The sequence below is a fragment of the Platichthys flesus genome, chromosome 8, assembly GCF_949316205.1.
Source record: "Platichthys flesus chromosome 8, fPlaFle2.1, whole genome shotgun sequence".
Classification (NCBI taxonomy): domain Eukaryota; kingdom Metazoa; phylum Chordata; class Actinopteri; order Pleuronectiformes; family Pleuronectidae; genus Platichthys; species Platichthys flesus.
In genome coordinates, this window is record NC_084952.1 from 26,425,649 (window position 1) to 26,438,238 (window position 12,590).

General features: G+C 41.2%; 1 protein-coding gene across 2 annotated transcripts in view; it reads right to left on the minus strand.

Moving 5' to 3' along the window:
- Positions 1 to 276: 276 nt before the first annotated feature.
- Positions 277 to 12,590, minus strand: part of uvssa (UV-stimulated scaffold protein A) — a 36,827-nt gene continuing 24,513 nt past the window's right edge. The window contains exons 10-15 of one of the 2 annotated variants that reach the window (XM_062393397.1): positions 9,873 to 10,080; positions 8,334 to 8,465; positions 7,681 to 7,864; positions 7,482 to 7,593; positions 1,123 to 1,297; positions 277 to 765 (exon numbers count right to left, since the gene is read on the minus strand). In XM_062393397.1, coding sequence (XP_062249381.1) covers positions 672 to 765; positions 1,123 to 1,297; positions 7,482 to 7,593; positions 7,681 to 7,864; positions 8,334 to 8,465; positions 9,873 to 10,080 — 905 coding nt within the window. In that variant the 3' untranslated portion in view covers positions 277 to 671. Of the gene's footprint in view, positions 766 to 1,122; positions 1,298 to 7,481; positions 7,594 to 7,680; positions 7,865 to 8,333; positions 8,469 to 9,872; positions 10,081 to 12,590 lie in introns of both variants that reach the window. The other variant, XM_062393396.1, reaches the window with a different exon arrangement.

Sequence of the window (12,590 nt, forward strand, 5' to 3'; positions counted from 1 at the left end):
TACATGAGAATGTAGCCCAGTGTGTATGTAACCCATTTTTGGAATATAGATTGATTAGCCAAGGGGGGTGCATCAAACATGTGCTTCGTAGACACGGCCTCCATAGAGTGATACATCCTTTTGGTGTATTCAATAAACTTTGCTAAAAAAGCAAAAATCACCCTAAGTATGTTTGACCTCAATTTAAGCCTATTAAAGACATCCATTTTATGGAAATCCTGATACAAATTAACCTTTTCAAAGTAGAGGACAATACAAGGACACAAACACATAAAGCTGAGGGAAGGGAGTGTATTGCATGGCTTATTCCCCCAAAACACAAATCATTTCAGTTGTACAAAATGAAAATTGGATTTGGCATTAAAACTATAAAACTATTAAAAGAATGTGGCAGGAACGGCACATCATAAATATGCAATAATACATTTGATTAATGATCAAATTACCTTTCCCTAAAAAGTTGAGACACAAGTCAAATCATTCCAACTGCACTGTTGTGTTCAAATAGTGTTTAATATTTTAAACACTAATTGAATTATTTATCTGGTAACTAGATTCATATACAGCATTTTCACATCAACAATTAAGATATTCCTTATGGATCAGTACAAACAGAATCAATGAGAAGCACTCCTCAGTCCTTGTCAGAGGCCTTAGACACTGACAGGAGGTCAGTTGAGAGCATAGTTGAACTGGTTGGAGAACTTGTCATGTTTTCTTCCGTCAGCTTTACTCATCACCTGAGCCACTCTCCGCATGCTGCTCCTGGAGGGACGGACAGAACGAGGGCAGGAGCGCAAGATGGGAGGTGAAAAAGAAAACAAATGAGCGAAAATAAAGTTACACACCATAACACTACATTAAAAAACAACAAACACGACTCAGTTCAACCTTCACTCCAATTACACCTCGTTTGAACATGTGACCTGAACCATAGTCATTTATAATATAAAAGACACTTTATCACCGGATCCTTGCATTTATGACCTATAAATGTTAAACAGGTTTCTTGCCTCTGCCCACAATGTGATCATCGATAGACTCGTCAACAACATGATGGCAAACTAACCTAATAGTGGTTGCTTTTATAGCACTGCTACAACAGGAGGTTTCAGTACATACTTGTTGAAGACTTTTTTCTCCAGTCTGGAACGGGTTGTGTTGGCGCTCTGCTTCAGATCACTGAGGTTGGGAAACTTCTTCTTCTTCCCCTTCCCTTTTTTACCCACTCTGTCCGAACCCAGGTTTTCTCCTGTTGCTGCCTCAATGTCTCGCATCAGCTCTGCATCACGCCAGTCTACAGCAGATAAAGAAACATTATTCCGGTTCTTAAACACTTAAATTGTCTGTGATAAAAAGTTGTGATTGAAAATAGAAGTTTCAACAAAATGTTTTACAATTTTCATAGAACCAAAGAAACAAATGAAAGATAATAGTTAAGATGGGCATGTACTTGTGATGGTTAAGGTAAGGGTAACAAAACCTATTTTGCTCAGACTGATTTTTCTTATGAAGGACAGAAAAACTTAAAGACTTCGGAGAAAACCAATACGGAAAACCACATCCTGCTTTGATCTATATGTACTTGTGTGCTTGTATTGACGGGCATCTCTTGCAACAACAATCTGTTTCTTCCAGTAATGTTTGCTAATGTTACCTGTTGTAGCTTGTTAGGATTTCAATATTTTAGCTATATTCTGTGTCTGACTCAACTCTAAATGAATAAAGATAGAAGCAGTTTGAGTCAGATATAATGCCTTCTATACAAATGATTAATAAATAACCTTTTCCTTCCTAGTGTGTAATCTTGAAAATTAGAATGTGTCTGCGTTATAGTTGTGTTTCGTTGTTTTGGTTAAATTGTTTGGAATGTCTGTACAAACAGAATATTGTTTTTATATAGCAATAATAATCTTTTCTCCAATTGTCAACACCATTGGCCCACATGCCATCAGCTGTGTCAAGGTCTTGGGAGTGGCTCCTTGTCACTTCCTTATTCCAATACCAAGAGGATGGCCTACGCCTGCGCACTTTCGAGGAGGAAGAACCAAGATCTACTGTTATAAAATAGACAGGTGCCGGCTGTTTGATGCGTTCTGATGGGTCTTGTGTTCTGATGCTAATTGTTGGATGCCCATTGCTTTGCTGATTGATACCTTTCACTGCTTTCTAAATAAATACTTGATTGAACAAACCGAGTTCGGCTCATCTTCTCATATTTAGGATAAACCAACACGCCTGACAAGCTCAGGATGTCGAGCGGGTCATCAACTAATTTGAAGGTCAGGTACATAACTAGCTCTTCTAGCCCTGCCTGTCAATGAGTCCCAAACAGAGAGGAGAGCTAGATATAGAAGCACTGTGTGGCACTGTGTGACACAGTCGACATCTCCTTTGGAGACAAAAATGGACATTGAGCAGTGACAGCAGAGCCGGGACAAACCACAATTATTCTGCCATTTTTAAAAGGTAAGCTAATGAAACATTATCATGTTAATGGTACCATTTATTTACGTGACATTGGTCAGAATGAGCACAGGATAATTGTAAATTTGTGACAAAATTACACTTGAGACTGACGCACAGAATAAAAAAAACTTACCAGCAGTGATTGAACTAAGTCTTTGTGTAGGTTCACATCATCTGCACATAGTTAAATCCTTCATTAAACAACTACTCTCTATCTGCTGCAATTACAGACTCAAACGTTCACAACAAGTGATTTGACTGAAAAGTGTAATGAAGTAATTGCAGCTGATAAGCTCATACTGCCCAGTTTTGCACACCAAAGGTAGTAAACAGTGTGTTGTACAGAGCCATTTGGATCCAATTCTGGTGTTAATGAAAGTGTAATGTCATAATTCTGGGTGATAAAGTAAAAGGGGCTGTAATGCAGAGTAATGATGTTCTAAACGAAGAGACACTTCTACTTAATGACGTTTGCTTGAATTAGAGATAAACCTGCAGTAATGCAAAGTAATTACACTGTGATTGTGACGGGATTAAAGCTGGGCTCTCTGCTCTGTCAAAACACTGACCCCAGATCACTGTGGGTGTGGGGTTATTAATCAGCCCCTATGACCCTGGGTCTGAATGGACCTTCAAATATCCCTCATTACATGACACACACACACACACACACACACACACACACACACACACACACACACACACACACACACACACACACACACACACACACACACACACACACACACACACACACACACACACACACACACACACACACACACACACACACACACACACACACACACACAAGCAGTAATTGAAAAGCAGCTGGTGTATTTAAGAGAATCATTACTGCTTAAAGGAGAGCAGCTGCATTTACATAGTGTGTGTGTCAGAGAGCGAGAGAGCGAGAGAGACAGAGAGAGAGAGCGAGAGAGACACAGAGAGAGAGACAGAGACAGAGGACGAGGAAGAAGAGATGCCCATGAGAGAAAGACAGTCTTTTGAATTTAATCCATGTTACAGCAGGGCTCTTCACTCCGTCAACAGCTTTTAGCCTTTACAGCTGGGTTCTGTGTGTGTGTGTGTGTGTGCGTGTGTGTGTGTGTGTTTATGGCCTGGCTACTTCCTGGATAAACACACAAACATGCATGCACACACACACACAAAAGCATTTGGGGTTTTTAGGTTTGTTCAGTCGTTCAGCTACGCACCACTAAGCACAGGGACAGTGTATGTATGTGTGTGTGTGCACATGTGAGATGGAGAGAGAATGAATCCAGAGAAGCACAGCGTAGTGGAACATCATTCCCTGCAAATCACTGTCACCTGCATGAACTCTGATGCAAACCTTCACAAGCAGACAATAAAGACATTCTCTCACACACACACACTGAGACACACACGCACACACCTCTCTTAGTAAATGGTCAAATGGTTTTGTATTTATATAGCGTTTTCTGGTCTTGATGACCACTCAAAGCTCCTTAAAGTACAGTTTTACATTCACCCATTCACACACACATTCATACAGCATCTTGCCCAAAGACACTTCGGCATGCAGATGGGGACGACTGAGGATCGAACTGCCCCTCAGCAACAGCCACCCAAGTAGTGTTAGTGAGGACACTCATTAACAAAATGCATTCCATAGCCCCTAAACCTAATCTTAACGCCTAAATTCTGAAACCTAATTCTGACCCTTACCCTAAAACAAAGTATTAACCCTCAAACAGTTCTTTAAAAATTTACGAAAGGCCATAATGTCCTTATTGTCTTTCCCTTAAATAGTCCTCACAAGGGATAGGTACAGGAACACACACACACACACACACTTTCATACTATTGTATAAAGACACTGGTTCCACAAGTTTCTACAGGCCTGTACCCCTTCATACATTCAATCTCCAGCTACGTACCCCCACGTTGCTATCCTCTGCTAAGAGATGTCTGTGTTGACTTGTGCCTTGTAGCTGGTATAAATAACAGTACTGGCTGTGAATGTGTTTTTCAGACTCATGTGTAGGAGGAAGAACAGAGTGAATTTAAACAATGAGAAAGGATTGGATGGGGTCAAAGGTCATCCACCAGGGACAGCTGGAGAGAGACCAAGGAGAACAGACACATTTAACACCAGAGAGCATCTTTGAACCGGGACAGAGGTTACACCTGTTACCTTGACACTCCATGGTAAGGATATTTTCTGGGACTCCTTAAATAACAAGTCGGTGATATTTTCCATCCTTTAAAGGGGACATATTATGAAAATTCCACCTTTGTAGTGCTCCTCACGTTAATTCGGGTATCTGGCATGTCTACCCTCCCAAAAACTCTGGAAAAAACAACTCCTGCGATTATTGAAACGATTAATCGACTAATCGGATTATGAATGACACAAATTCTCAATTGCTGTTCTTTAGCGCTTTTCTAGTCTTGATTACCACTCAAAGCGTTTTACAGTACAGTTTTACATTTACCCATTCACACACTGCACATAATCGCAGCACTTTGTTATTCTATGGGGGGCCATTCAGGGTTCAGCATCTTGCCCAAGGACACTTCGGCATGCAGATGGGTCAGACTGGGGATCGATCCACCGACCTTCAGGTTGGAGGACGACCACTCTACCCCTCAGCAACAGCCGACCCTAAGGAAAGCATTTAGTGTCCCTGGGGTCTCCGTCCCTCGACGGTCGACATGTTTATGCGGCCACTTAGATGTCTGAGGGGTAGCAGCGGCTAGCGTTAGCTCGCTGTTGCTACCACACTACGCGAGGGCAGCTCACTGGGAGCATTGGAGACTTCCCTGAGGTGTAGCCGGCTCAAGGAAAGCAATGAGTTAACACGCGGCAAAAGTGACGGGGGGAGCGGCGGTGACGCGGCGCGATCTGGGCTGTCCGAGGCAGCGATGTTAGCTGATCCCAGCTGCTATGTCATCACATCAGCAGATCCGCCGCTGCCTTGGACGACCCCAATAGCACCGTGTCACAGCCGCTTCCCCGGCTACACCGCAGGGAGAATCCAATGCTCCCAGTGAGCTGCCCTTGCAAAGATCTTGATCTAAAGGCCGAATTATAGTAGGGTTGTACGCACGCACGCATGCATGCACGCAAGACACGCAACACGTATGACCACTTGTATTGACCTGTTTTGAGTGCCCCGCCCCCCTCACCCCAGATGAGCCTGGCTGCTCACCGGGGGTGAGGGGGGCGGGGCACTCAAAACAGGTCAATCTGAGGAGGGCTGTATTAGACAGGGTAAAAAGGGTGCTGTTTTAAATGATCCTTGCGGTATCTTGACCAAAATATTACAAACATTTCATTAAGACCCAAGGGAACCATATCAACTGTGGTAAAATGGGCATATTATGTCCCCTTTAAGTATTGCCAATTTCCTTTGAATTTGGTTTATTGTCAACAGTTAAATATATTTACAAAATATATTTTATATATGTATATTTCATACATGTATATAAATTACAAATGTTGTCTCCTAATCTGTTACGATGGTAACTGGTGTCAGCTGACCTGCACAATGTCCTGACTGGTGAATGTGAGACCAAATAGGTAGAGGGCTCTGAGGCCAAACATCCATCAACTCACTCAGGCCACTGTCCCCCTTGTGTGTGTGTGCGTGTGCGTGGAGGTGAGAGAGAGACTAGATGTGAGATTGACTCATGGATCAATAGTGTTGTTTGTAACAAAAGACGCTATTTCACAACTCACTGGACTCAGCTACCCCCCACTCCACACCAACACATTGTCAGTTAACGAGACACTGCGGGCAGCTAGTGGACATCTTGCAGGCTAGAGACTCTTACTTGCGCGCGCGCACACACACACACACACACACACACACACACACACACACACACCGGACACGGACACGGACACGGACACACACACACACACACACACACACACACACACACACACACACACACACACACACACACACACACACACACACACACACACACACACACACACACACACACACACACACACACACACACACACACACACACACACACACACACACACAATGTATGACAGAACACAAAGAATACTTCATCTGTCATTTCCTTTACAAACTCTTATTGTTTGTGTCATTTCAGACGGGACACACACTAAGCTGTGAAAGACAATACCACTAGTTCACAAAAATAAAAATATATCATCGACCTAGCCACTTACTCACAAACTGATCTGAGCATTTAGACCAGCAGCAAAACAGCCAATGCCACGAAACCAATGTCACTACCTGACCCAATTATCCACTTATGACAGATTTGGTTTCTTAGGTTTGTGAAAACACTAACCCTGGCTGTCTGAATATATTTTTTTTTAGACTGACATTTGCTTATTTCTGGGTTAGGGTGGAAATAAAGTAATGTTTCACTCAGTTTTCACACTGCTTCACCCACACTGACTGCTATCATTCCAATCTTATTGATATTGAATATATCACAGGTCCACATTGCACCAAATTCAACACTGCACTTCTATGGGCCCTTAACTATACACATTGCAAGAGTAAAACTGATAAGATGAACGGTTTCCGAGTTATGCATTCCACAGAGATTTCTGGAAATAGTAGATAGATGTTAATCGTACAAAAAGTTGTAAGCTCTGGAAAAAGCTAGTTATTGGACCTTGATTAATACAAAATACTGATGTGAATGAGTAAGTAAGTATGAAAATAAATGTTTGACCTTGAAAGCATTAGTTTATTCATAAGTTTATTCACAACTGAAATCCAGAATAGGGGAGAGCGGGGTAATGTGGGACATCGGGTAATGTGAGACACCCCCTGTATCTAGGCAACGGAACATATTTGTGGTCATTTGACCATTATGTTTTCAAGCCCCTCCCATTCCCCCCTTGCAATGAAGGAGAAGTTGGTGTGGGTGCTGTGGAGGCAGTTTACATAATTTCAGTGTTTTACATTTTCCAGAGCTCACTAATACTTACTGTATGTGTGAGTGTGTATGTGTGTGTCATTTCTCACCAGGCTGCTCTGTCCTCTTCCTCCTCTCCTCCTGCTCCTCCCTCACTTGGTCCTCTCGCCTACAGGGTCGACCGACCTGGTCTCGAGGAATGATCCGGCCATGGAAAGGACACTAGAAGAAGCACAGTCCTAGCTCAAACATATACTGTTGCCATTAGAGGAAACAGAAACAGATGTAAATGTGTGTTTGACCTGATACCTTGAGCCGGTCCTGCCTCTGACACAGCTTTCCATTACCCAGTGGAGCACTACAGTAATGACTGACAGGAGTGAAGATTCCAGGGAAGGAGATGTATCTGCTCTTGCTCTCTTCCAGTAACTGCTCATTTTCCACCTCTTCCTCCACGTCAATGGGCACCCAGAACTGATGCTGAGAAGCAGATCTGCACAAAGAAAAAACATTGGATCCCAAAAAACACATAGCTGCCAGTATCTGCAATAAAATGTAAAAATTATGAAACTAACTGTAAGAGTATAAAAATGTAATATTTTGTATTAAACATCCACTGGATAGCACACTGTTTAAAACTGACCGACAAGCTGACAGTATATGCAGAAGGAAAGGGGTTAAATGTAGTTTCCTAAGGCTGGGTTTATTATCATATTCTATGAGAGTAGACGTGGTGGAAATTTTGAGGGAATTTCATCGCAGACATAAAATTTCTTCTGTTTCAACATGAACTTACATTCATTCACAAAAAAAACTCAGGAATAAAAATTATAGAGAATAGTTCAACATTCCTAAAAATGTATGTCTTTAGATAATAATTAAACAGGTCAATGATAGGCAGAGTCATGTAGGGCAACCTTTGTATCTATCAGTGATATGATCCATGTGAGTTGTTTCATTACTTGATGATCTTGCCAGCATTGGGCTGCTCCTGTCCCCAGTAGTACAGGTCCAAACCAAATGGAACCACAGGAGCATCCAAAGCCTTCTGGTCTGAGCTGGACCGAGATGATTTGGGACCTGGTGAGCTGATGCTGCTTTGGGAAGGCGAGTGGAGGGAGAGTTAAACTAGCTTCATACAGAAACTTCAAAATATTGTAAGTGCAGCTGAAGGTAGCCAGAACATTTCACATAATGGCTTGAAAAAGGACCGGAAGAGTGTTTGTAATCAAATGGAGCTTGTGTATGTGTTTAATTTAAAAGAGTAACAGTATAACAGAGCAGCCATTAAATACAGACTTCACTGCTTGAACTACAAACTGATGTTATCCTCTGTAATTATTTATTTGAGGTTTTAATCAGATAACAGCATTGCTCTGTGCAGACACACATCTCTACCACTAGTTTTCTAATTGACTTACGAAAATACGTGATCAAAAAGACTGTTGCCTGCTGGAACATGATTAGGTTCCAGGGGGCTCAGCTTGACCTAATTAGCCTGGTCATTAGATGCTGGGCCCTTGGGACCCAAGATAATGTCTGCTGACAGAGGCCAGTGTAGTTTGGGCAGCATCATTTGAGAAACAGGTTAATCTCTATCCATGTATTAGATGTCAGGGCTATGAACAGGTTTAGGATTAGCCATTCAAAATATACAACATAACATAGCCATGTTAGGTTAGTGCTTGTGTTTGCATATCAATGTCTATAATGAAATTTACTTTGACAAATTTCAAATCATTAGCAATCTAAAATTACACACAAACATGCCTGCTTTCAATGATCTATTACTACTATCAATTAAATGTTAAACTCACTGTGGCCCAAACTGCATGGTTATCAATTTTATTTGTTTAGCCGAGCCTAAACTGGATATACATTTATCAAAGAATTGTTGTAAACTCTAACCTTGCTGGACATGAAACAATGAACATAAACATCATCCGCTGAGGTGTCCCTTAAAATACAAGTCCCTGGAAATGCAAGTCACATTACTTGCATTTCCTCTCTTACTTGTCAAGTAAAATAAAAATGTTTATTTAAATGCACTTTATATGACAATGTAAATCACATTTTAAATGTGCACCAAATTGCAATGTGCAAATATGCATTTTCCATATTTCTGCCCAGGCTGCTTATTTCATTGACATGAAGTTGAGCTCATTGTGTATTATAAGTGTACTTGCACAAAGCAAGTATAATGCTTTAATAATAACAAATTTATATAGACTAACAGCTACAGTGTAATTAACCAAAGCTCATGCCCTTATATCTGAGGTAAGAGGGAAGGAAAGTTTGAAGCTGGCCCTGTGTGCTAATTAGTGATGGTGACTGCAGGTACACACTGAGGCTGATGGAAAGAAGGGGAAAAGGGTGTAGAACAGGAAAATATGGTAGGTAGAGGTAATGGAGGATGAGAGAAAATAGACCCAGGGGTGTCCAAGAGGAGGTTAAAGAAAGTGGAAATGTTAAGTTATGAGGTCAGCACAAGGATTTGTCACCTGGGCTCCACAGAAAGAGGAAGGCTCTGTCTTAGGAGGCGCACCGTGGCAGCTGCACAAGTTGGATCCTGCTCCTCTTCTGTGAGACGCTTCATACGCCTGAAGTTAGACGAGTGTGAGGAAGAATGAGGGGCTGGAGCTGAAGGTCTCTTAGCAGGAAGTTTTGCTGTGACAGGTGCTGCTGAGGTGGAAGGAGTGGGATCCAAACCTAACAACAAAGACAAGGAGAAAATATGATCAAAATTTAATAAGATAAACAGACCCTCTTTTGACCCTAAACCAATTGGCGGGAAAATTATACAGCCTTTTCTCTCTAGAAACCGTCCTTCATGCATTTATATCAACATGGTGAGAATATTGCAACTCTCTTTTCTCTCTCTGCATTACAAAATCTCTCTCATCACTTCAGCTCATAAAAAATGCAGTAGCCAGAATTTTTACAGATAGCCGAAAACACAAACATATCACACACATTCTTGCATCTTTGTACTGGCTCCCCATTAGATTAAGAGTGGTATTAAACATTTTGCTTATCACTTTTAAAGCCCTGAATGGTCTGGCTCCAAGCTACATAGCTGATGTTTTAACTACTTTTTGGAGGTGGCTGGGAAAACACCCTAACCTTTACCAGAGGATTAATCAGCGCAGTTGAGAGCTGTTAAACCAATTGATTCTCAGGTTGAAAAGGCAGCAGCGGCACTCCCTCAGGGAGACACTGAGAACCAAGACACACAAGGACTGTGTCAGTCACAGAGAGACAAGACATGAGCGAAGTTCACAGAGGACTTTGTCACAAAGACTGAGACTGAGCTGAAAAGCTAGTTGTTCATGTTAAGTTAAATTTATGGGTACTCGTGTCATTATTAATAAAAAATGCTGAAAAGTGACACCTTTGTCTCTGGCTGTGGGAGAGACCCGTGACATGCTCAATTGCAACAACCACATAAAATGTCACTAGCCGCGAGATCATCAAATTCTGCCCCCTGGTTGTTCCATAGTTCAGGCTTATATCTAAAGGTGAGCATTTGCCATTCATGCCCCCCCACTTTGGAATAACCTGCCTGAGATTAGGATGGTGAAATGTATCACATTTTTAAAGTCCCTTCTTAAAACGCACTTTATAGACTAGCCTTCCCCCTCCTGGTTTTATTCAGATATTTATCTATTTTGCTTTCTTAATGTTTTAATCATGTAAAGCACCTTGTAAACCTTTTTTTGGAAAGCTTCTATATAAATAAAGTGTATTATTATTATTATTATTATTAAGTTAGTAAGCCAGAATAAGCCTTTAGACCACACAGTTTTTGACAAATTATTATGACAATGGATGAGTCTTATCCTCTTCCTCATATTGAGAGTTGTGTGATCACGTAGGCAAAGAAAAATGTGGCTCTGTAACAAAGTTGCTGAATGGATTGTAGCTCAAATGGAGTGGCTGTGGCTCAGGTGATAGAGAGGGTTGTCCACTAACCAGAGGGTTGATGGTTTGATCGAAGAGGGCCTGATGTTATACAAAGGCTGCCATCCTAGGAGTCTTCCACGTGGCCTTCACTTCAGATTAGGTTGATTTTATGTCTGTCTTTAACATACACTTTACAACACTGATGCCTGTATGACATTCTCCTTTCTTAAAAGTTGTAATGTTTATCTTCAAAAACAAGTTTTCTTTGTTCATTTTCAAGTATTGAGCAAATATATATGTATTTGTGATTTATAAACATTGTAATTTTATTTCAGCCCGGCGGACCTATTCTCTTTTAACAGACACATATGTAAGTGATACTTTTTTTAGTGCAAACGCTTACTGCTGATTTTGTGTATGCGCCTGTGTGTGTCTGTTCAAACACCAAGGTCTCAGGGGATTGATCCAGACTTAAACACAAAAAGCCATGCACTTGTGCTGCAGGTGAGATCAGAGGGATGCAGTAAGCTGAGATCTGCCAACATGCTGATCCCACACATTATTAGGGCTGATCTGGACACTTCAAAGAGTCGACCACTGCCACAGTGCACCAACAGATTCACCGGTGGACAGTTGTTAAACTATGTTTAAAGAGTATAGAAAGGACAATTTGATTTCAATAAATGTATTAAAATATACAAAAGACAAACTTGCTGATTTCTGTCTGAACCCAACTGATAAAGTTGTGGAAAAATATAAATGTGGAAAGAAAAACTTGATTCTATAAAAATACTGTCTGTGTCAAATGCAGGGCTTGTTTCGAATTCACATAAAAATAACTAGAGATCTGCTGATACAAGTCTGTCAATGTCACAAAGGATTTTGTGGATGCTAGGGTTTAAAAAAATACATATTTGTTAAAGATTTTCTTGCCTTTATGGCAAATGACAAACTCTAGTGTACACACTACACTGTCACAAAATATGTGTGTCTCGGATGGATAGAATAACAGAATAATTCTGCCAGCTGGTTTCAAATACCGTCTCAATCTGCTTCTTACATCTTTTCAAACAAACCAGACAAAATAGCAGCAAAAAAAGAGAAGATGACAAAAGAGAGAAGAGAAGGGGAGAGAAATAGAAGCCAGTGGAAAGCGGAAAGAAGTATTGATTTTCTTGGGTTAAGGAGGGCCTGTAATTAAAATGTTAATTTGAGAGGGAGATAGTGTCCTGACAGCAGAGAGAGGGATAAGAGGACTGATAATCAGGATGACAAAACAGCACAGAGGGGAGGAAGAAGGTGAGAGCGGAGTACAG